This window comes from Aspergillus ambiguus (genome assembly GCF_047715705.1).
Source record: "Aspergillus ambiguus strain CBS 117.58 unplaced genomic scaffold BDV59scaffold_33, whole genome shotgun sequence".
Taxonomy (NCBI): Eukaryota; Fungi; Ascomycota; class Eurotiomycetes; order Eurotiales; family Aspergillaceae; genus Aspergillus; species Aspergillus ambiguus.
Window position 1 is genome coordinate 185,234 of NW_027395546.1, and position 18,031 is coordinate 203,264.

The 18,031-nt window shown below is 55.0% G+C and overlaps 7 protein-coding genes across 7 annotated transcripts; 6 read left to right on the forward strand and 1 right to left on the reverse strand.

The window, feature by feature from the left end:
* The first annotated feature begins 686 nt into the window (after positions 1 to 686).
* On the forward strand, positions 687 to 1,938 carry BDV59DRAFT_184790 (U2-type spliceosomal complex subunit CWC24). The gene has a single exon (XM_073690747.1). It carries the CDS (start codon positions 711 to 713, stop codon positions 1,728 to 1,730), a length of 1,020 nt encoding a protein of 339 aa, XP_073545098.1. The 5' UTR covers positions 687 to 710; the 3' UTR covers positions 1,731 to 1,938.
* A 941-nt stretch (positions 1,939 to 2,879) lies between these two features.
* On the forward strand, positions 2,880 to 4,581 carry BDV59DRAFT_96544 (DUF3431 domain-containing protein). The gene is made up of 3 exons (XM_073697414.1): positions 2,880 to 3,500; positions 3,562 to 4,191; positions 4,263 to 4,581. The coding sequence occupies exons 1-3, from the start codon at positions 3,250 to 3,252 to the stop codon at positions 4,309 to 4,311; spliced, it is 930 nt and encodes a 309-aa protein (XP_073545099.1). The 5' UTR covers positions 2,880 to 3,249; the 3' UTR covers positions 4,312 to 4,581.
* Positions 4,582 to 4,601: 20 nt separating this feature from the next.
* Positions 4,602 to 7,465, reverse strand: akuA (putative DSB repair complex subunit Ku70). The gene is made up of 6 exons (XM_073690748.1): positions 7,169 to 7,465; positions 6,497 to 7,108; positions 5,599 to 6,445; positions 5,437 to 5,540; positions 5,142 to 5,369; positions 4,602 to 5,067 (listed from the first exon to the last, which is right to left on the reverse strand). The coding sequence occupies exons 1-6, from the start codon at positions 7,232 to 7,234 to the stop codon at positions 4,960 to 4,962; spliced, it is 1,965 nt and encodes a 654-aa protein (XP_073545100.1). The 5' UTR covers positions 7,235 to 7,465; the 3' UTR covers positions 4,602 to 4,959.
* Positions 7,466 to 7,618: 153 nt separating this feature from the next.
* On the forward strand, positions 7,619 to 8,999 carry BDV59DRAFT_204512 (ferrochelatase HEM15; the record flags this gene model as incomplete). Its single annotated transcript, XM_073694480.1, has 3 exons — positions 7,619 to 7,840; positions 7,900 to 8,482; positions 8,542 to 8,999. The coding sequence occupies 3 exons, from the start codon at positions 7,619 to 7,621 to the stop codon at positions 8,997 to 8,999; spliced, it is 1,263 nt and encodes a 420-aa protein (XP_073545101.1).
* Positions 9,000 to 9,187: 188 nt separating this feature from the next.
* BDV59DRAFT_96670 (putative tetracycline-efflux transporter) lies at positions 9,188 to 11,566 on the forward strand. Its single transcript, XM_073697418.1, has 4 exons — positions 9,188 to 9,297; positions 9,348 to 9,739; positions 9,796 to 11,248; positions 11,297 to 11,566. Exons 2-4 carry the CDS (start codon positions 9,482 to 9,484, stop codon positions 11,398 to 11,400), a joined length of 1,815 nt encoding a protein of 604 aa, XP_073545102.1. The 5' UTR covers positions 9,188 to 9,297; positions 9,348 to 9,481; the 3' UTR covers positions 11,401 to 11,566.
* Positions 11,432 to 14,880, forward strand: BDV59DRAFT_184807 (pentatricopeptide repeat protein). Its single transcript, XM_073690749.1, has 3 exons — positions 11,432 to 11,792; positions 11,859 to 14,579; positions 14,633 to 14,880. Exons 1-2 carry the CDS (start codon positions 11,733 to 11,735, stop codon positions 14,544 to 14,546), a joined length of 2,748 nt encoding a protein of 915 aa, XP_073545103.1. The 5' UTR covers positions 11,432 to 11,732; the 3' UTR covers positions 14,547 to 14,579; positions 14,633 to 14,880.
* Positions 14,846 to 16,663, forward strand: erg1 (squalene monooxygenase erg1). Its single transcript, XM_073697419.1, has 2 exons — positions 14,846 to 16,179; positions 16,262 to 16,663. The coding sequence occupies exons 1-2, from the start codon at positions 15,012 to 15,014 to the stop codon at positions 16,528 to 16,530; spliced, it is 1,437 nt and encodes a 478-aa protein (XP_073545104.1). The 5' UTR covers positions 14,846 to 15,011; the 3' UTR covers positions 16,531 to 16,663.
* The last annotated feature ends 1,368 nt before the right edge of the window (positions 16,664 to 18,031 follow it).

Genomic DNA, 18,031 nt, shown 5'->3' on the forward strand with positions numbered 1-18,031 from the left:
CGAGACGAGACGAGTAAAGAGTGTGTGGGATTCAGGGAAACGACAAAAGAAATCGGTCGAAAATCGGGAAAAAATAGAGAAAAAAGAAAATAGAGAAAAAGAAAACAGAAGATAAAGAAACTCGTTCAGGAAAAGAGAGAGAAGACAGTCAGCCAGATCAGCAACGAGACGAGAACCGACTCGTTGGGGCGGGGGAGGAAGAAGAGAAGAGAAAAGAAGCGGAAAAGCGAGGGAGAAGAAGAGGGAGAGAGACGGGAGGGTCAGGGCCGTGCACTCACCCTGGGGGTGAATGATGATATCCTCAGAGTACAACGCTACATGAAATTGGAGATTTATGTTTACTACTATATTATAGTTTCCTAAAAGCTACTCACCTAGTATTCTTCAACTACGGCAATGCGCGTAGAAAAGTATGTTGGTCAATAGAAGCCGCTGTACGACAAGACTGGAGGGCCAAGCCTAGGTATATACCTAACTGCACGAATTATCTAAGACCTTCTAGTATACTAGAAAGATTGACCCTCTACTGCGTACTCCAGTGCATCCATCTAGAATTGACTTTAGCTTCCCATCTTCACCCATGGAACGGCCACTTTGCCTTTCTCTTATCACGTGATGTATATGTCACGTGATGACGCACCAGGAAATCCGCCACTTCCCTCCGCACCTTCTCACCAAACTCATCTTCTCATCTTCCTCCATATTTCGTCATGCCAGAAGACACCCAGGTCGCCGACGACCTCCCGCAGTTCGGCTTCAAAAAGCGATCCGCCAAATCCAAGGCCAACTTCCGCAAGAAACCCGCCACTCCCCCACCGGCCTCCGACTCCGACTCCGCCTTTACCTCGTCCGACGATGACGAAGGTCGCAGGATCAAGCGACGTCGCAAGAATGTTGCCGTGACCGCATCGTCCACCGCCAATGCGCCGCGCAACCCGGTCACCGACGACCAGCCGCCGTCTGCGAGCACCGCGCCTGCCCCTCTGCCCACCGGGAACGATGCCACCAAACAGTCCAACTGGTACGACGAGGACCTGGACGCGAAGAATCTCCTGGGGACGACCCGGGCGCGGCCAACGACCTCCACCCCAGCCGCGGCGCGCGACGGCACCTACCAGGGCGCCGCCAACTATCAGTCCTTCATCCAGAAGAACCCGGATGCGCCCAGCAAGAAGTTCGGCCCCATCAAGGCGCCCACCAACATCCGCACCGTCACCTTTACCGACTACATGCCGAATGTGTGCAAGGACTACAAACAGACGGGCTACTGCGGGTTCGGGGATAGCTGCATCTACCTGCACGCTCGGGAAGACTACAAGCAGGGGTGGGAACTCGACCGGGACTGGGAGGTCAACACCAAGGGGAAGACGGTGAGCGGGAAGGTGGTCTCCCAGCGGGGCAAGACCGCCGACGGGGGCGCGGACGAGGACGAGGATGACGAGTTGTTGGAGAATATCCCGTTCGCCTGCATCATCTGCAAGAAGCCGTATCAGAATCCGATCGTCACCAAATGCGGGCATTATTTCTGCGAGGCGTGCGCCCTCCAGCGATACCGCAAGAATCCGTCCTGTGCCGCGTGTGGCGCTGGCACCGGTGGTGTGTTCAACACCGCGAAGAAGTTGAACCAGCTGCTGGAGAAGAAGAGAGAGCGGGCTCGGAAGCGACGGGAGCAGGCGATCGCTGAAGGCGAGGAGGTGAGCAGTGACGAGGAAGAGCCGTCGAGCTCGTAAGCGGGGTATCGGGTGGGAGGATGGGATGAGTCTGCGGACTTCCTGTATATTAATTGATATATTGCGACGGAAACGGCAGTCGGTCTGCAGCTGGTCTGCAACTGTCAAGGACCAGCGGAATCCGAAAATAGAACCATAACGTACTATGGCTGTTGGTCTCAGCCTCCGAGAATGGATGCGCGTTGGCATATGCTGACGCAGTTCGATGCAAGATGTCTCATTTCGATTTCGTAGCCCCGTCGGGATGCTCGAAACGGCGACGGATCGGACGAGCACCGAGACCCTGATGGTCCGCTCTCCCCACAGGTTCCCAACGGTGATGGGGCTGGGTTTATTCTGGTGATTCGTATTCGTATAGATGGGTTGTTTGAGTATGTTTTGCGTATGGCTCATTTAAATCGATACAGATAGGCGTTGAAATACCGTGAGCACCATGGGCATTATAAGCATTATATACAGGATGGCGTAGGAAAAACCAATCCCCCTACAATATCCGTAATCCACTAGAAACCGCAAGTCATCTCCGGACGCAAGGACTCCGTGCATAGTACTCTCTCCGCAAATTATCAACCAAATCAACATTAGAATCCTCCAATCCAGCCTTGACCTGTTTCAGCCATTACCTCGGATCCACCCAACGGAGCACAGAAGGTGCACGAATGTCGGCGATCCGGCCGATCAGGGCGTCTGACGTGCTTTCGGACGGGACGAAAAGGACCCTGAACTGGGCCAAGAGTCTGACCGTCGCCTCCACCTCCACTTTTCCAGGCTCCATGGGAGAAGGGTGGCTGTGACGGCGCGTCGTCAGTGCCCCCCAACCGGAACCCCCACAAGCGGTCCGTGGGACGAAAAAGGCCTTCCAATCGGTGGCGGGATTATTAGACTTATTCTCTGGGGACTTCTGGAGACGGCAGAGAGAAGACGGTGGTGGAGGAGGAGAACGAGAGAAAACCAACCGCCAAGCTTCCCCGGTAAAGCACTATGGCGGGCGACCTTCCCCTTTCCTGCCTAATGGGGGTGGATTAACTTCTTAAGCTTATCCACTCGGGGCTCCCTGGGTGGTTGAGCTTCCCTAACGCGTGGCCACAGTGGGGGGCCCATTCATGCCCCTGTATCCCTCTTTCTCTCGTCTCTCGTGTTCTCTCTCGTCTTCTCGTCTTTCCCTCTCCCTCTCTCCCCTCTCCTCTTCTCCTCTTCTCCTCGTTATTCTCTTCTCTCTCTCTTCTTTCTCGTCTCATAATGCTGCATTAATTCCCTGACACTCCCTTGGATATCCCTTTGGCCCTCACGTCAACTCCCTGTCCCTCCTTGACATCCACTGGATCTTATCGTCTTCTGTTCTTTCCACCACCTTCAATTCTTCTTCAAATACATACATCACATCCTATCTACATCATCAACGCCAGAAACCTCGGTTTCCCGCGCCGCATCGCCTCGTCCATGCTCTAACCTCACGAATCGCTCATCATCTCCAGGGTATCTCCTTCGCCCATCCCTGTCCCCAACCAACGTCTTCAGAATGAAATGCGGCTTTCGACTCGCCCTCTGCGCCATCCTGGTCCTTCTCGTCCCCTTCTTCCTCCTCAAAGCCCATCTGGAAGACCTCTGCAACCAGTATCGCGCCGGCGCGTACCTAATTGATTGGTTGAACTACAATGACCATCCTCACGGCAAGGTTTCCACCTACCCCAACTCCAAGGGGGACAAAGTCATCGTCATGGCGCGCCTCGAGGAAGAGCGCACCGACTGGGTGGAGGAAGAACTACCCGAGTATGTCTCCCATTTCACTCCGCTGCGTCTACTTCCCAACTCACCCGCAACCCCCCAACAGCTGGCAACACGCCATCTACATCGTCAACCCCTCGTTAGCAACCCTCGGGGACGAGAACGCCCTCAAAACCCCCTTCAACAAGGGCCACGAGTCCATGGCCTACCTCACCTACATCATCGACCACTACGACGACCTCCCCTCCACCATTGCCTTCCTCCATGCCCACCGCGCCGGCTTCTTCATGGCCTGGCACGTCGACGCCCCCCTGCACGACAACGTCATGGCCATGCGCAGCCTCCAGCTCGACTTCGTTCAGGAAAACGGCTACGTCAACCTCCGCTGCAACTGGAACCCCGGCTGCAAGGCTGGCCACCGCATCAACCGGCACGTCACCGAGGGTGTCTGGGAGGAGATGTTCGAAGGCACAAGCACCCCGCCCGTCAACTCCTCCGCCGCGGTATCCCCCGTCGGGGACTACGCCCAGACGCAAAAGTTTCTCCAGGCCCCCAAGGAGGTCGGCGCCGCCTGTTGCGCCCAGTTCGCCGTGTCCCGCGATCAGGTCCGTCGGCGTCCCCGCGACGACTACCTCCAGTTCCGCCAGTGGGTGATCGACACCGACCGCGACGACGCCAGCAGCGGCCGCATCATGGAGTTTCTCTGGCACGTTATCTTCGGCAAAGAGTCCGTTTAGTACGTACCCCTTCCTCCCCGTCCCTGGTCCTGGCTGCCCGCCCCCCTGGGTGCTAACGCGATGTCTGCAGCTGCCCCGACGAGGAACTCTGCTACTGCCAGGTGTACGGGAAATGCTGATCGACCCTGCACGCCGTGCCGCACCGCACCACCTACCTCCTCCCTTCGCTGTAAATATTCCCACGACTGTTCTTTCGTTGTTTTGTCATTGTTGCACCGTCCATAGAGACTGTATACAGAGCGTGTTTTCCGGGGCCGGAAATGGCGTTACTTAGAGGGCTTGTTCTGGTATTTTGGATCCATACAATCGTTATTGGCTATACCCATCCCGTTTGACTTCTTGTTTTTTTCTTGTCCGTCTTGTCTTCCTGGTTTATCAGGCGCTACGCCCTGCGGATGCGCGTCGTCATCTCGTGGCGCAAAAGTCTTCGTGATTGATCAAGTCTCGTTGATCGGCTTGTCGATCGTGGGGCCATCGCAAAGTTGTACGGAAATGCCCGTTTGGGGTTTTGTACACTCTATCTGTCCATCGAGGTGGGCAGGGAACTGGTAGATAGACTGAACCGAGCTTAGAGTACCAAACATCCACGCGAGAGCAGTCAGTGTCGAGCACTGAGTCATTGTTTCGAGGAATATATATCTCTGCATCAACACACTCTGCTCCATGACTACCTACACCGAGGAATGAAGAGACCATGACCAATTATCTAGTTCCAACGCCATTAAACAAACTCCCAAGGTAAATGATCCATGCTGCGTACTTGGGTATCACTTTCGTTCAAAATACTCCTCCACGCGCTCCACCAGATCGGCCTTCTTGCCCGCAGCGGACCGACCATGCGAAGTAAGAAACTCCTTCAACGAAGCCACGGTAAGCTAGCAGAGGACATGTGAGCGAGCGCTTCTCCTGACCAATCATCACACCACATGCACGGGGGAAGCCGTCTTACCTTGGACACCGTTCCTTTCTGGAAGTGGTGGTGCACTTCGTCGTCAATGTTATGGGGAGTGGACTCCGCCTTGACTCGCTTGGACGGTTGTGCAGCGCTGTCGTCGGCTTCTGCGGCTCGGTCCTTTGCGCTGCGTTTTGCCAGGGTGCTCTTCGGTCCGGGGACGGCAATCTGCGCATACTGCTTCTCCAGCTCCCCGGCCCAGTCCAACACGTATTCCCCGGCACGCTTTTTTTTTCGCATACGTCAGTCACGCTTGTGCCCTGTGTTATGTTATGAGGCTCGCGCCACTCACCTTGTGGATTTGTCGGTATTTCGGGACCGTCTTATCTTCGGGCTGCTCGGGGAGATCCTCGTCCAACGCAAGCGCCTGCAAGATCCGGTAGTGCCATTGGAGAGCTGCACCGAATCAGTGGACATGGAACGTGACGGCATCCGGACGTCGGTCGCTACTTACAAGGATTCGGATATTTCAACGGCTCGTAGACCCCCTTGGGCAACTGCAGCTGCTGCACGACATAACGCATTTGGTCGATCAGAGGCTCCGGTGCCACGCTCAGGGTGGTCTCGGGGTTCTGTCGTACGTCGTCCGCGAACGGCAGCGGAATAATCCACATGCCCGGAGGGAACTTTTGGATGCCATTCTCATCTAGCTTCTCCTCGCCGGCAATCATCGCGCCCAGGATCGGGGATCCATTCTTGCGGGGGATGAACCATACCAGCGCCAGCTTCTTTTCGCGGAGAAGTGTCTGGTGCAGCGCGGAGAAGACCCGCGTGGACCCGATGAAGTCCTCCTCGGATGGGTAGATGAAGAACGGGTGTTTGACGTTGGCCCAGAACGGAAGCGCTGACGACGGCTTGAACCCGATGATACGGATCACGGGGTCGCCAAAACTGCGCAGGCCCTTGAGTTCCTCGGGGGTGAAACTGACCTGGTCACCGCCGAACTTGTACGCCTTTTTGATCTCCGTCTTCTCAACGGTCCGCGCCGTGTCGTCGGCGATTTGAGTCGTGACCCCCTTTGCAATCTGGGGTTTCTCGCCACTAAGCCAGACGAAGCAGTTTCGAGCAGGTTCCTGTCGCTTGAAGAGTAGATATCCGGAGACAGATATCTTGAAGTCTGGTCCGAACTCCAGCGGTATATTAGATACGTATGCGCGACGGGGAACCGATCGGGAGTTGATGCTGGATAGCAGCGTATTCAGTAAGGAGATGCCGTCCGCGGTGCCAGTGGTGTCTTTCGAGTCTAGTTTCAGGTATGAGGGCGCCTCGGGGTCTGTGGGGGAGGCCTTGTAGATAATATCCTGGGCGATGTGAGTAAAGGTGCATTAGGGTGGAAAGGAGAGGCTCATTACATCATAAAATTTGCTGTTATCGAACTCGTGATCCGGCTGCGAGATAGGGAAGAGCTCGATTATGACGCCAAGATCGTAGAGGTCTTTAGCCCGTACCGTGGCTGCAGAACGGAGGGATTTGCTGTCCCCATGAGGATTGTCATTGTCCGTCACGATGAACAGCCGTCGCGAGAGAAAGTTGGGGGCCTTCGAGGTGAAGATCTGGTTGGCGCAGAAAAGCACGTTCGCCATCGAGACTCTTTCGGTTGATGGGACCAGCACCTCCCGCATTTTGCCTTCGTCTTCAGCCAACGCACGGAGTTCTTTCACTTCCCGGGCGGACGGTACGTCCAGGTCGGTGAAGAGGTAGCAGTGGGGGTATGAAAGATCGCCTCGGCTGCTCTCATCTTCATCGTAGAACTTTGACGCCTGCGTTCCATACAGAAGCACGCCCATCATATCATGTGGATTGGAGATGATCCGTTGCTGCATCAGGTGGTAGGCACATTTCAGCGCGGCGGTGGTTGGCGACTCGTCGGACGATTTCTTGGGATCTGCCGACGCACGAGGGGTGAGCATGGAGTCGCTCACTTCAACCGCGAAGAGCACCGCATCTTTGACGGTTTTGTAGCCCTGTGTAGATGGGTTCGTCGTCAGCGGTCAGAGCCTCAGGCACATGGGGACATGACGTACAGCTTCGTCAAGCTCCTCCTCTTCCTCCAATTGCTCGTCTTCGCGTGGTGGGTTGTCGTCCGCCATGGTGTTCGACTCAGCAGGATGCTGATAATGTCAGGTCATCAGGGAGGCGACGAGAAATATTTACTCCGGGGAAGTGAGACCTCGTGCCTTATCGTAGGTATCCGCCTGTTGCCTGCGGCAGACGCGATGGGGCGACGCGGGGAAACACGAAGGTCATGTGACCATGATGACCCCCGGCGCATCGCTGATTGGTTGAGCCGGGATGCTCCGTCATCCGACCGTTCGGGACTTTCTGCTGCATGTGTCCAGTTTCTCTCGAACACTACGACCCAATCTCGCTTCTTGAACCGTCCGCTCGAGCCCATGTCCATTGCGCATATTTAGCCCTCTCTACTCTCCCCGTCGACTTCCAACTTGTTCCCAATCTCGGCATTCGTCGCTGGCATGGCTCTCCGCAGAACTTTCGGCCTTCCTCGGCAGGTGCTACGCTCCCCAGTGCGGAGCTCTCTTGGATACAACTATGAACAGAGATTCAATCTCGCCACAGCGGTACCACCAGTGACCCAGGATGCGACGAGTTCGAAAGGCCCCACGGCGATGGTGTTCCTCAACATGGGTGGACCATCGACAACAGATGAGGTGGAAGACTTCCTGAGCCGACTATTTGTACGAACCTCCTCTTCGGATCTACTCATTCAGTACTGACACCGCATCTTCTCGGAAAGGCCGATGGCGATCTTATTCCCCTCGGACGACTTCAAACCTACCTCGGTCCTCTCATCGCAAAGAGAAGAACACCAAAGATCCAGAAACAATACGCCGATATTGGAGGTGGCTCGCCCATTCGGAAATGGTCTGAATACCAGTGCGAAGAAATGTGCAAGCTACTGGACAAACTCAACCCCGAATCCGCGCCTCACAAGCCCTACGTCGCGTTCCGCTACGCCGACCCCCTCACGGAGGAGATGTACACGAAATTACTCGACGATGGGTTCGGAAGAGGGAAGGGAGGCCGCGCTGTTGCGTTTACGCAATACCCGCAGTACTCCTGCTCGACGACGGGCAGTTCTCTCAACGAGCTATGGAAATGGCGAAACCGGCTGGAGGGCAAGCGCGCCAACGGCGTCGAGGATCCTACTGGGTCGATCCAGTGGAGCGTCATCGACCGGTGGCCCACCCACCCTGGCCTTGTGGAAGCCTTTGCGAAGAACATCGAGGATCAGCTCAAGACCTACCCGGAGGACCGACGAAACGGGGTGGTCTTGTTGTTCTCTGCGCACAGTCTGCCTATGAGCGTGGTGAATCGAGGTATGTGGCGGGCCGACACTCTAATCATGTGAAAAGATCCCTGCTAACTGGCTTCCTAGGCGATCCGTACCCGGCCGAGGTTGCGGCCACGGTCCATGCCGTGATGCAGCGGTTGAATTTCAGCAACCCTTACCGCCTGTGCTGGCAGTCGCAGGTGGGCCCGTCGGCTTGGCTTGGAGCGCAAACCAGTGATACGGTAGAGGAATACGTGAAGCGAGGACAGACTGACATTGTCCTGGTGCCCATTGCCTTCACCAGCGACCACATTGAGACGTTGTATGAGTTGGACCTAGAAGTGATGGAAGAAGCCAATAGCCCTGGTGTCAAGCGTGCCGAGAGTTTGAACGGAAACCCCATATTCATCGAAGCTCTCGCCGACATCGCTCACCAGCATCTGCGCAAAGGGGAGAAATGTTCGCTCCAGATGACGCTGCGCTGTCAGGGCTGCAAGAGCGAACGCTGTCTGGAGCAGAAGAAGTTCTTTGCCGGTGAAAAAGCGGCTTCCCTTGTAGTATAGAGTTGTGGTTTCTGTATAGGCGTTTTGGGTGTATTTGTCATAGCAAACAATGGGATCCAACTACTGTCACTACCTACCGATTCATAGATCCATCGAGTCTACACGCCTCTGGTGGAGTGGCCTCAGGCTCCATCGGGCCACCAACGATGTCAGCGATGTCTTGGCTGCAGTCGATCCATCATCTCAACAATTCCCTTCATTCCTTTTCAACCCTTCGCATTCCCCGGTAACACTCGGGAGTGGTGTCACCGTCCTGGGTTAAATCCTGGTCGCGGCACAATCCGCCGTTTTATCATTGGTATGGATTGATTGATAAGCCAGCCACCGACGTCTCACTAACTTGCCTAGGCTCCCGGAACTAAACTCGCGACTCAACTCCTCCCTCTCTTCCTGATCTACCTGGGATCGCCGAATCGCCAATGTGGACTTTCTCTGTTTCGGTTTTGACAGTATTTCGGTATCTTGTGTGACCCAGCGTCGCAATGGACAACAGGGCCGCCTTAGCCGGCGATGTAACTGTTGACGCACAGCTCCGACCCAGAGCCACTGCGTCCCGCGACAGTGACACCCAGCGCACTCTCGAGGACGATATGGCAGACACGCTACAGCTGCACGGTGATGAACAAACTCCTCTGCTGTCACAATCGAGGGGAGAAGCGGACCCGGCCGATTGGGAGCCCTCCCAAGATGATGTTGACCACACCTCATCCTCGCTTCTAGCGTCCTGGCGGAAGCCCAGTGTGAGCTTTCTCACTTCGCCATGGCGACACGGGAGATACATTCTAATGCTCGCTAGGTCTTTTGGCTTCTTCCGTTCTTGCTCCTCTATATGCTTAGCTTCGGCGGGCCTGTGGTCCCCAAAATCAACCTGATGATCTCTCTGATCTGTAGGGATTACATGCAAAAAAGAGCGGCGGCAGACCCAGGGTTTACGTATCTCCCTGTCGTCATAGGGAAGGACAATCCACAGTGCCAGATCCCCGAAGTCCAGTCGCTCGTGTCGCGGTTTCAACTGGTTTTCAATCTGATAGCGGGCATTCTGTCCGCACTGGTTAGTCCTCGACTGGGTCGTCTGTCCGATCGCTATGGTAGAACACGGGTTATCGCCCTGAGTGTTCTCTGGACACTATTTGCGGAATCCAATATCCTCTTCGTGGCAGCTAATCAGGAGCGGATGTCCGTCAACATGCTATTACCTAGTGCAATCTTGGAAGGCATAGGCGGCTCCTTTACAACTATGATGGCGCTGACTACCTCATACGCCTCTGATTGCACTAGCGCTAAAAAGCGCAGCGTGGCATTTGGCTACGTACATGGATCTGTGTTCATCGGAGTGGCCGCAGGGCCCCTTTTGGTGGCCTATTTGATTAAAAGAACCAGCACCATATTAAGCGTCTTCTATTCCTCGGTCATTCTTAATGCCGTCTTCTTGCTGGCGGTCCTGTTCATCATACCCGAGTCACTCTCAAAGGACCGCCAGGAGAGTGCCCGTGAGAAGCGACGGGCGAGACACGCGCAGAAGGAGAAGGTAGGCTGGTTGGCCCTTCAGCGTTGGAGCCCGAAGAGAATCTTTACGCCCTTGGCGATTCTATATCCTCGGGTTGGACGCCCTAGCCCCCTCTTCCCTTACCCTAGTGGAGCGACCTCGGCCATCCGAAGAAACATCCTGCTTCTTTGCGGGATTGATACAGTCCTGTTTGGATTGTCCATGGGCGCATCCCAAATTGTGATTATATATGCGGAATACATGTTTGGTTGGGGAAATATTGAGTCGAGCTTGTATATTTCCCTCGTCTGCTTTGTCCGAGTATTCAACCTTTTTGCCATTCTCCCCGTGGTGGCGTGGCTGTTCCGCAGACAACGGAGTGAGGACCACGAGGTCCCAGGATCGGATCAGCTCGATGTTGTCCTCATCCGTGTTTCTGTATTCCTCGATCTGGTCGGGCATGCAGGAATGGCCTTGGCGGGAGGCAGCGCCTTGATGCTTTTCTCCGGTGTGATTGCAGCGTTGGGGGGGATGGGGTCACCCACGCTACAGTCTTCCCTCACCAAGCACGTCCCTCATGAGCGGATCGGACAGATTCTTGGTGCCAAGGGTCTCTTACATGCTCTGTCTCGGGTGGTTGCGCCCACAGCTTGCAGTCTCATCTATAGCGTGACGGTGGCCAACTTCCCTCAGGCCGTGTTTGTTTGCTTGTCCGGGGCGTTTCTTCTTATCCTGGGCTGCAGTTTCTTTATCATCCCTTATGGTACGTACACCTGGTGTTGGACATGTCCAGAGCTAATCTTCCATACAGCTTCACTACCGGGGGCCCCGATACATGATGACGGACACACAGAGGCGAATCCGGATGGGGAGGAGGTGGATACTCTACTGCGTGAGAGCACTGGTAATATATGAGCTAGTCAATAATATAGACCTTTCGGGAGGAACCCTCCATTAGTAGAACGCAGCTGGCATCATTGTTTACGATGCGCCGGAAAAAGACTAGAACTGCGGCGGGCGACAGCGACCAACTGCGCCGACCGCTGGAACTGCTGCAAACTTTCCGTGCGGAAACGATCAACCATCCTGCTGTCCACCTCGACCTCCAATTGCCTCCCTCACTGACCTCCCTGGATCGCAAGTCCGAACATCCCGGGATAATTGCGTCTGCTTCTTTCGTCAACCCCCTAATGGTTCATCGGTGAGACGCTCACTCGCCCGCTGCCTGCGGTGCACCCGTTCCGATCATGATTTCCAAACCTGCAGCCGGGCCTCCCACCGTCCCATCCCGAAATGCTCTTCGTGTTCTGCGCCGGTTAGCCCTGGCAGGCTCGACGGTGGGCAGCTTCTGCACCGTCGCCGCTATCACTTACGATGTCCATCGAAGGGTTCGCGTCGCCGAACGCATCGTGGAGAACAAACGTGCCCTCCAGACCTCCGCTCCCAACTACGATGCGACTTATGCGGCAAACAGACTTGCACGGATGATGGAAGCGGCGGAGGCAGGGGATTTCACTGGCATGGATGCTTTCAAGGAAGCGGATCGCAAATCTCGCCTGGCGTCGACACCCCACACCGAGATGGAAGTAGGCGTGCACAACCCCGAGGAACCGTTAGATATTCATATCGGACACGGGGACGACCCAACTCGAGCCGAGTCTTTTCTGGGACCAGCGCATTCAAAACTGGTCAACCCCGTCAACTCGACGCACAATTTCCGCACTGCCCCGCCGCAAGGCCATCCTGTTCCCCCCGATTATGTCCCACCTTCGGAGGCCTTGGACCGATCGAAGCTCGCCCTTGAACAGAGCCGAGCCCGTTTAAAGGCCACTTCGTCAAATGACAGTACGAATATACCCGCGGACGAACATAGTTCTGTGCCGCGTCAGATGCAGCAACTTCTCGACCATGGCCGTCCCATCGACGCCGCGCAAATATTCTTAGACGCCCACCCGGCCTCGCTAAACGGGATCTCGTCAGATAGGAGGGAGCTTGCGGTGCAGACGTTTTATATCAACTGCAAGGAGGAAAATGTCTTTATCGCCCGTAACATATTCGAGCGGCTCGAAGAGGTGGATAAGATTTCCCCCAACATGTGGAAGGTGTTGATATTCGCGTTGGCCCGGAAAGGTTGTATCGAATCCGCGGCGACCATCTACACTCGCTACATGCACAAGTTTCAGGTCCCTGCGGACATGGTTGACGTCGTCCTCCGATGCCTGCTCGAGTCCCATCGCCTCACGACAGCAAAGTGGTTTCTACTCCGGAACCTCCAGGTTGATCGTGACTGCGGTCTTTGTGGCGTATATCTCACCGGTCTGTGGAGGAAGACGCGCAGCATTGAGCTCTTGAACGGTCAACTGAAGAAGCTGTTGACTATGCTTCCGCGACTGGGAAAAGACCCTAGCGATAAGCTCTTCAACCCGGTCATTAAGGCGTATGTCGAGTTTGGCAGATTGGCTGATGCGGAAGCCCTTGTCGAGGATATGACGACCACCTACGAACTTCCTCTTCGCTGCCGCACCAAGGGTCTCCTGATATATGGAAAGGCTCTGATGTGTGACTGGGACGGGGTTGAGGCAGGGCTCCAGGAGATGCACGAACTGAACCTGACTACGCGACGACGAGACTTCACACCAATTTTTGACCGCATTTTCTTGGAGTATTGGCCCTCCCATACGGGGCTGGAAGTCCGCGACTTTGTTTTCCGCCACATCGACAAATTCAATATCGTTCCCGATCGCGTTCTGTACAAACACATTCTGGAGGCGTTTGTGGAGAAAGGCAACAAGGAGATGATCTCCGAGCTGTCGAGGATGGCGCGGGAGCGCTCCTGGAAGGTTGCCGTGAACGAACAGGAGTTTCTGGAAATGCTGCGCGTACGCCGGCTTGCACTTGAGGGCGCGCCGGTTGGGTTTTGGCAGATGTTGCAGGCGGCCCGAGTCAAATACGGGCAATCGGCAGCTTCGCAGCAGATCCTTGGCTATGACCAGCGTTCGTTCCCCATATCTGAGGTCAACAAGATGCCTTATACGCATAGCAATTTGCCGTGGTATCAGAGAACGCTTCAAGAGATGACTCCATCAAAGCCCGTCGATCAATACCAAAAGCTTCACAAGCAGATGACGCATTATATGCATGTCGGGAAGATGAGCGACGCCCTCAAGTGCTTCGAGAATGCAAAGAACGCGAGGTTCCAGATGAAGCAGCTCCACGTGGAACTGGCCGTCGTCGCGACCCTGCTGGAGCATGGACTGAGCGCGGCTCGAGCCTTGATCGAGGCCGAATGGCGGAACATCCGCCACCTGATCCGATTCTTCCCCCAGTTCTTCCGCCAGATCATGGAAGTTGACTCATCCGCGGAGGGTGAGATCACGAAGCTGGCTGTCCTCCGGTTCTACCAGCTCTGTTGGTCCAACAAGAACATGATCGTCAAGCATCACATCACCGTAGCGACGAGTCGCCGCCTGATGGCCTGCAACCGGCCGGAGATGGCGCTGGATCTGTTGACTGCCGTGTACATGTCACGGTATCGGAAGGCGGCTGCTTTCGACGGGGTGTGTATGAAGATGTTTTTGCGCGCATTTGCCGCGGTGGACAGTCTGCCCGGTATCCGATGGTGCATTCTGACGGGCTTAGCCCGCGGTAGCGCGGTCAATCGTGACCTGGTGGTTGAGGCTCGACGGGTGCTAGGGGTCTTGGAACGTTCGTTCGCGTCGGAATCTCTGCCGAAGCGAGACGCCGCGAAAAAGACCGAGCAATTAGAATATCTCCGCCATCTAGCGGATCTTTTGGAGAAGAAGTGCGAGGGCGATTCCCAGACATGGAAGATCAAATCCGACCCCACGGTCAAGCGGTCCTTCCGTCGGATGCTCAAACGACCCCTCGACGAGAGGCGGCTGTTCAAGGAGGCTGACATCCAAGAGACGATTGAGGGCTGGGACGAGGAGTACGAGCTGGAGGCGGTAGTCGGTCGGATTGAGATCAACCCCAAGTCGATTGCTGCGCATTGGAATGAACGGGCCGTCTTGGGGAAGATGGCACGGGGTGGAGAGGCCTGATGAGGTGCTAATTCTACTTCTACTGCTGCTGTTCTGTTGCTTTCATTATTTCTGTCCTGTTTCTTCTACGGCATTGACATATAGACCTTGTATATATAGTTCCCCAATTGTACCACTAGCGTGTGAGTTGATCAAAGACGAATGATGCCAATTGCGAGTGCAAAGCGAGTCCATTCAGTCATCCCAACTAAATCAGACCGTTCGCAAGATCGAATCAAAAGGGGGCCATATAGTAATACCAGCCGGACGGAGATCATACGGTGTTGATCACATGTCACGCCACTCCACCAAATTCTCCAACACACGAACTTCCCTCTTCAATCCTCAATCCTCCTCACCCAACGTCCTCCTCAATCCCCCCTCTTCTTCCCTTCTCGCCTCCTCTCTCCTTCTCTCTTCCTCCGGGGGAAGAAATATGCTCTGCGACCCTCACTGATTCTACCGATTGCCTTTCCTCCCCGCACAATGGCCACCGTTGTCGCTAACGGCCATGGAACGAGGTCCGCGGAAGCGGCCAAACAACGGCGACTGCTTCACCACGACGCCGACGTCGTGATTGTGGGCGCAGGGATCCTGGGCTGTGCGCTCGCAGTTGCCCTGGGACGACAAGGACGGAGCGTCTTGCTGCTGGAGCGGTCAATGAGGGAGCCCGATCGCATTGTCGGCGAGCTATTGCAACCGGGGGGCGTTCAGGCCCTCGAACAACTGGGTCTCGTGGATTGTCTGGAGGGGATCGACGCCATCCCCGTGGAAGGCTACTACGTGTCGTATTTTGGCAACGCCGTCTCGATCCCCTACCCCAAGCCGACGCCGTCCTCCCCGCGCCCGCTGGGCCGCTCCTTTCACCATGGCCGGTTCGTGATGAAACTGCGCGAGGCCGCGCTGGCCTGCCCCAACGTCACCGTCGTCGAAACGAAAGTTACGGATCTGGTCACTTGCTCCCACACCAAGCAGGTTCTTGGGGTGGAGTGCGTGACCGGCGACCTGAAGGATTGCTACTTTGGCCACCTTACCGTCGTCGCCGACGGCTACGCTTCTAAATTCCGCAAAACCCACCACCCGCATACCCCCAAGGTGCGCTCGAAGTTCTGGGGCCTAGAACTCATCGACACCGAGCTTCCGATGCCGCTGCGTGGCCACGTCCTCTTGAGCGACGACGCCCCCATCCTCCTGTACCAGATCGGAACCCACGAGACCCGCATCCTGGTCGATATCCCCGAAAACCTCCCCTCCGCCTCCGTCGAGAACGGCGGCGTCAAGAATCACCTGCGAACCGTCACCCTGCCGTCCCTGCCCGAATCCGTGCGCCCCGCGTTTCTCGCCGCCCTGGACCGAGGCGGCCTGCGCTCCATGCCCAACTCCTACCTCCCCTCCGCGACGAACAAGACCCCCGGTTTGGCCATCCTGGGTGATGCGCTCAACATGCGACATCCGCTGACCGGCGGTGGCATGACCGTGGCGTTCAGCGACGTCGTCGTCCTCCGCGAGCTGCTCAGCCCCGAGCTCATCCCGTACCTCGGTGACACGGAGGCGGTCCTCCGCCAGCTGTCGACTTTCCACTGGCGGAGGAAGAACGGTTCGTCGGTCATCAACACCCTCGCGCAGGCTCTGTACGCCCTGTTCGCTGCCGATGGTTCGTCCACCCCCTCCACCCAAACTACCTTAGCTATAATCATTGTTCTCGAACATACCACTGACAGTATACCCCCATGCAGACGAAAACCTGCGCGCTCTCCAACGCGGCTGCTTCCGTTATTTTGAACTCGGCATGACCGACGGACCGTGTGGCCTTCTCGCGGGGTTGATCAAACGGCCGTCCGTCCTGTTCTTCCACTTCTTCAACGTCGCCTTCCTCGCCCTCTGGCTGATCATCCGGACGGGCCCTCTCTACAAGCTTCCGTTACTGCTCCTTCGATGCGTCACGACTTTCTGGACGGCATGCGTGGTTATATTCCCCTACATGTTGATTGAAGCATTCTGCTGAGCCGGCGTACGGATGCAAGGGGCGGCTTTCATTGCTCGACTCTGCATTGATCATATGGCTATTAATCCCTTTCCTTCTTCTGTGTCCTTTATTACTTACCCTATTCCCTTCAGGGACATTACCGGGCTTTAATGTTCATCCCTAATCATTTATTTCCTCTCTTGATTTACTCCGTGTATAGAGCCTGTCCCAGCCAGCCATCATGAATTATGTATACATCAGCTCAGGAGGCAACTCTTACGACAGCAAACTCCACTGGTCTTTTTTCATCGTATGTAAATTTCAAGTTCTACATCAGAAACAGGGCCGACCCAATCCTGCCCTGGTCGACATGATATGTAACAAAGACAAGAAGCATGTGGTAAAGAATCAACAGAAGCAGCAAACAAAACACTGAACCCACTCGCCTGGCTCCCTGCTATGATGGTATATTGACAATGATAATAATGATGATGATGATGACAATCATGCCGACGGGATATAATCCTGAACAAATCCATAGCCAGTAGAAGAACGAAATCATTCGAATCCATGCAGACAGAACGTGAAAGGAAATGAAGGCAAACAAGAACACACAGGACCGCCCTGGATCTCAATTTCTTGTGTAGTAGAAAAGAGAGAGAAAAAAAAGGTATCGTGCTTTTCTTCGCTCTCGAAAATGTTTCTTTCTAGAATTTTGCATGTTCTCATCCGAGTCTGGTTTTTCTTAGTAGTACTGGGTCCAAATTGGTGCTTTTTTCTTCCCGGAGAGCACGACGTAAGGGGAAAAAAGAAAGGAAAAGAAAAGAAAAGGTAAGATAGAAAGACAAGCATAGCCCGCATGCGTGGTGAACGGACATCGAAAAGAATTGAACAGTGACTGGCTCGACCGGTCATCATCCGAGATGAGAAGACGTCCCGGTATAGCCAAGGTCGAAGGTCATACCAAGTTGAACTAAAATCGAGATGGCGACCATGTAACAAGCATAACCATTTAATGCATGCCAGAAACCAGCGGACCGATGACCAACCAGCCGGCGTTGTGGCAGCCAAATACCCTTGCAAAACGCCAAATCGAACAGCCCGAGCGAAAACGGCGTCAGAACAACGTCAAGGAAAAGAAGACTTGCATATATGCAAGACGAAAAAGGAAGAAGTCATATATTTTCTGTTCAGATCGAAAAGCACAGAAAAGAGCAAGTGCCGCGGAAATCATGTCCGGAGGCACCGCTTGTTTATAATGTCAACGAACTCCAAAGCAGAACCATGTTGACAATAGAAACTTGCACTTTCAAACAGGCTGAACGCGCCGCATGTTCATAGAACAGAGCTGTACCTGTGCCGCGCAAGCTGTGTCATCCTTCTGGGACCGACTGGATCATCCCATGATGACGATGATGTCAAAGGACGCACTGAACGAGACGGAATGCTGACTTGGTATATCCGCGGCTTTTCTGTAGTTTTTATTTTTCTCTTGTCTAGGACACCATGATGCGAAGACGAGGTCCGAAGCAGTTGTAGA

What these genes read in the sequence shown, in the direction of transcription:
- BDV59DRAFT_96670 (XM_073697418.1), top strand. Translation starts at nt 9,482, where the DNA reads ATGGACAACAGGGCCGCCTTAGCCGGCGATGTAACTGTTGACGCACAG. An exon ending in CGTCCTGGCGGAAGCCCAGT is followed by an intron (nt 9,740 to 9,795) that starts GTGAGCTTTCTC and finishes AATGCTCGCTAG; the next exon opens with GTCTTTTGGCTTCTTCCGTT. An exon ending in TTTCTTTATCATCCCTTATG is followed by an intron (nt 11,249 to 11,296) that starts GTACGTACACCT and finishes TCTTCCATACAG; the next exon opens with CTTCACTACCGGGGGCCCCG.
- BDV59DRAFT_184807 (XM_073690749.1), top strand. Translation starts at nt 11,733, where the DNA reads ATGATTTCCAAACCTGCAGCCGGGCCTCCCACCGTCCCATCCCGAAAT. An exon ending in CCCGAAATGCTCTTCGTGTT is followed by an intron (nt 11,793 to 11,858) that starts CTGCGCCGGTTA and finishes GCTATCACTTAC; the next exon opens with GATGTCCATCGAAGGGTTCG.
- erg1 (XM_073697419.1), top strand. Translation starts at nt 15,012, where the DNA reads ATGGCCACCGTTGTCGCTAACGGCCATGGAACGAGGTCCGCGGAAGCG. An exon ending in CGCCCTGTTCGCTGCCGATG is followed by an intron (nt 16,180 to 16,261) that starts GTTCGTCCACCC and finishes ACCCCCATGCAG; the next exon opens with ACGAAAACCTGCGCGCTCTC.
- BDV59DRAFT_184790 (XM_073690747.1), top strand. Translation starts at nt 711, where the DNA reads ATGCCAGAAGACACCCAGGTCGCCGACGACCTCCCGCAGTTCGGCTTC.
- akuA (XM_073690748.1), bottom strand. Translation starts at nt 7,234, where the DNA reads ATGGCGGACGACAACCCACCACGCGAAGACGAGCAATTGGAGGAAGAG. An exon ending in AGGAGGAGCTTGACGAAGCT is followed by an intron (nt 7,109 to 7,168) that starts GTACGTCATGTC and finishes CCATCTACACAG; the next exon opens with GGCTACAAAACCGTCAAAGA. An exon ending in ATAACAGCAAATTTTATGAT is followed by an intron (nt 6,446 to 6,496) that starts GTAATGAGCCTC and finishes CACATCGCCCAG; the next exon opens with GATATTATCTACAAGGCCTC.
- BDV59DRAFT_96544 (XM_073697414.1), top strand. Translation starts at nt 3,250, where the DNA reads ATGAAATGCGGCTTTCGACTCGCCCTCTGCGCCATCCTGGTCCTTCTC. An exon ending in GTGGAGGAAGAACTACCCGA is followed by an intron (nt 3,501 to 3,561) that starts GTATGTCTCCCA and finishes ACCCCCCAACAG; the next exon opens with CTGGCAACACGCCATCTACA. An exon ending in TTCGGCAAAGAGTCCGTTTA is followed by an intron (nt 4,192 to 4,262) that starts GTACGTACCCCT and finishes CGATGTCTGCAG; the next exon opens with CTGCCCCGACGAGGAACTCT.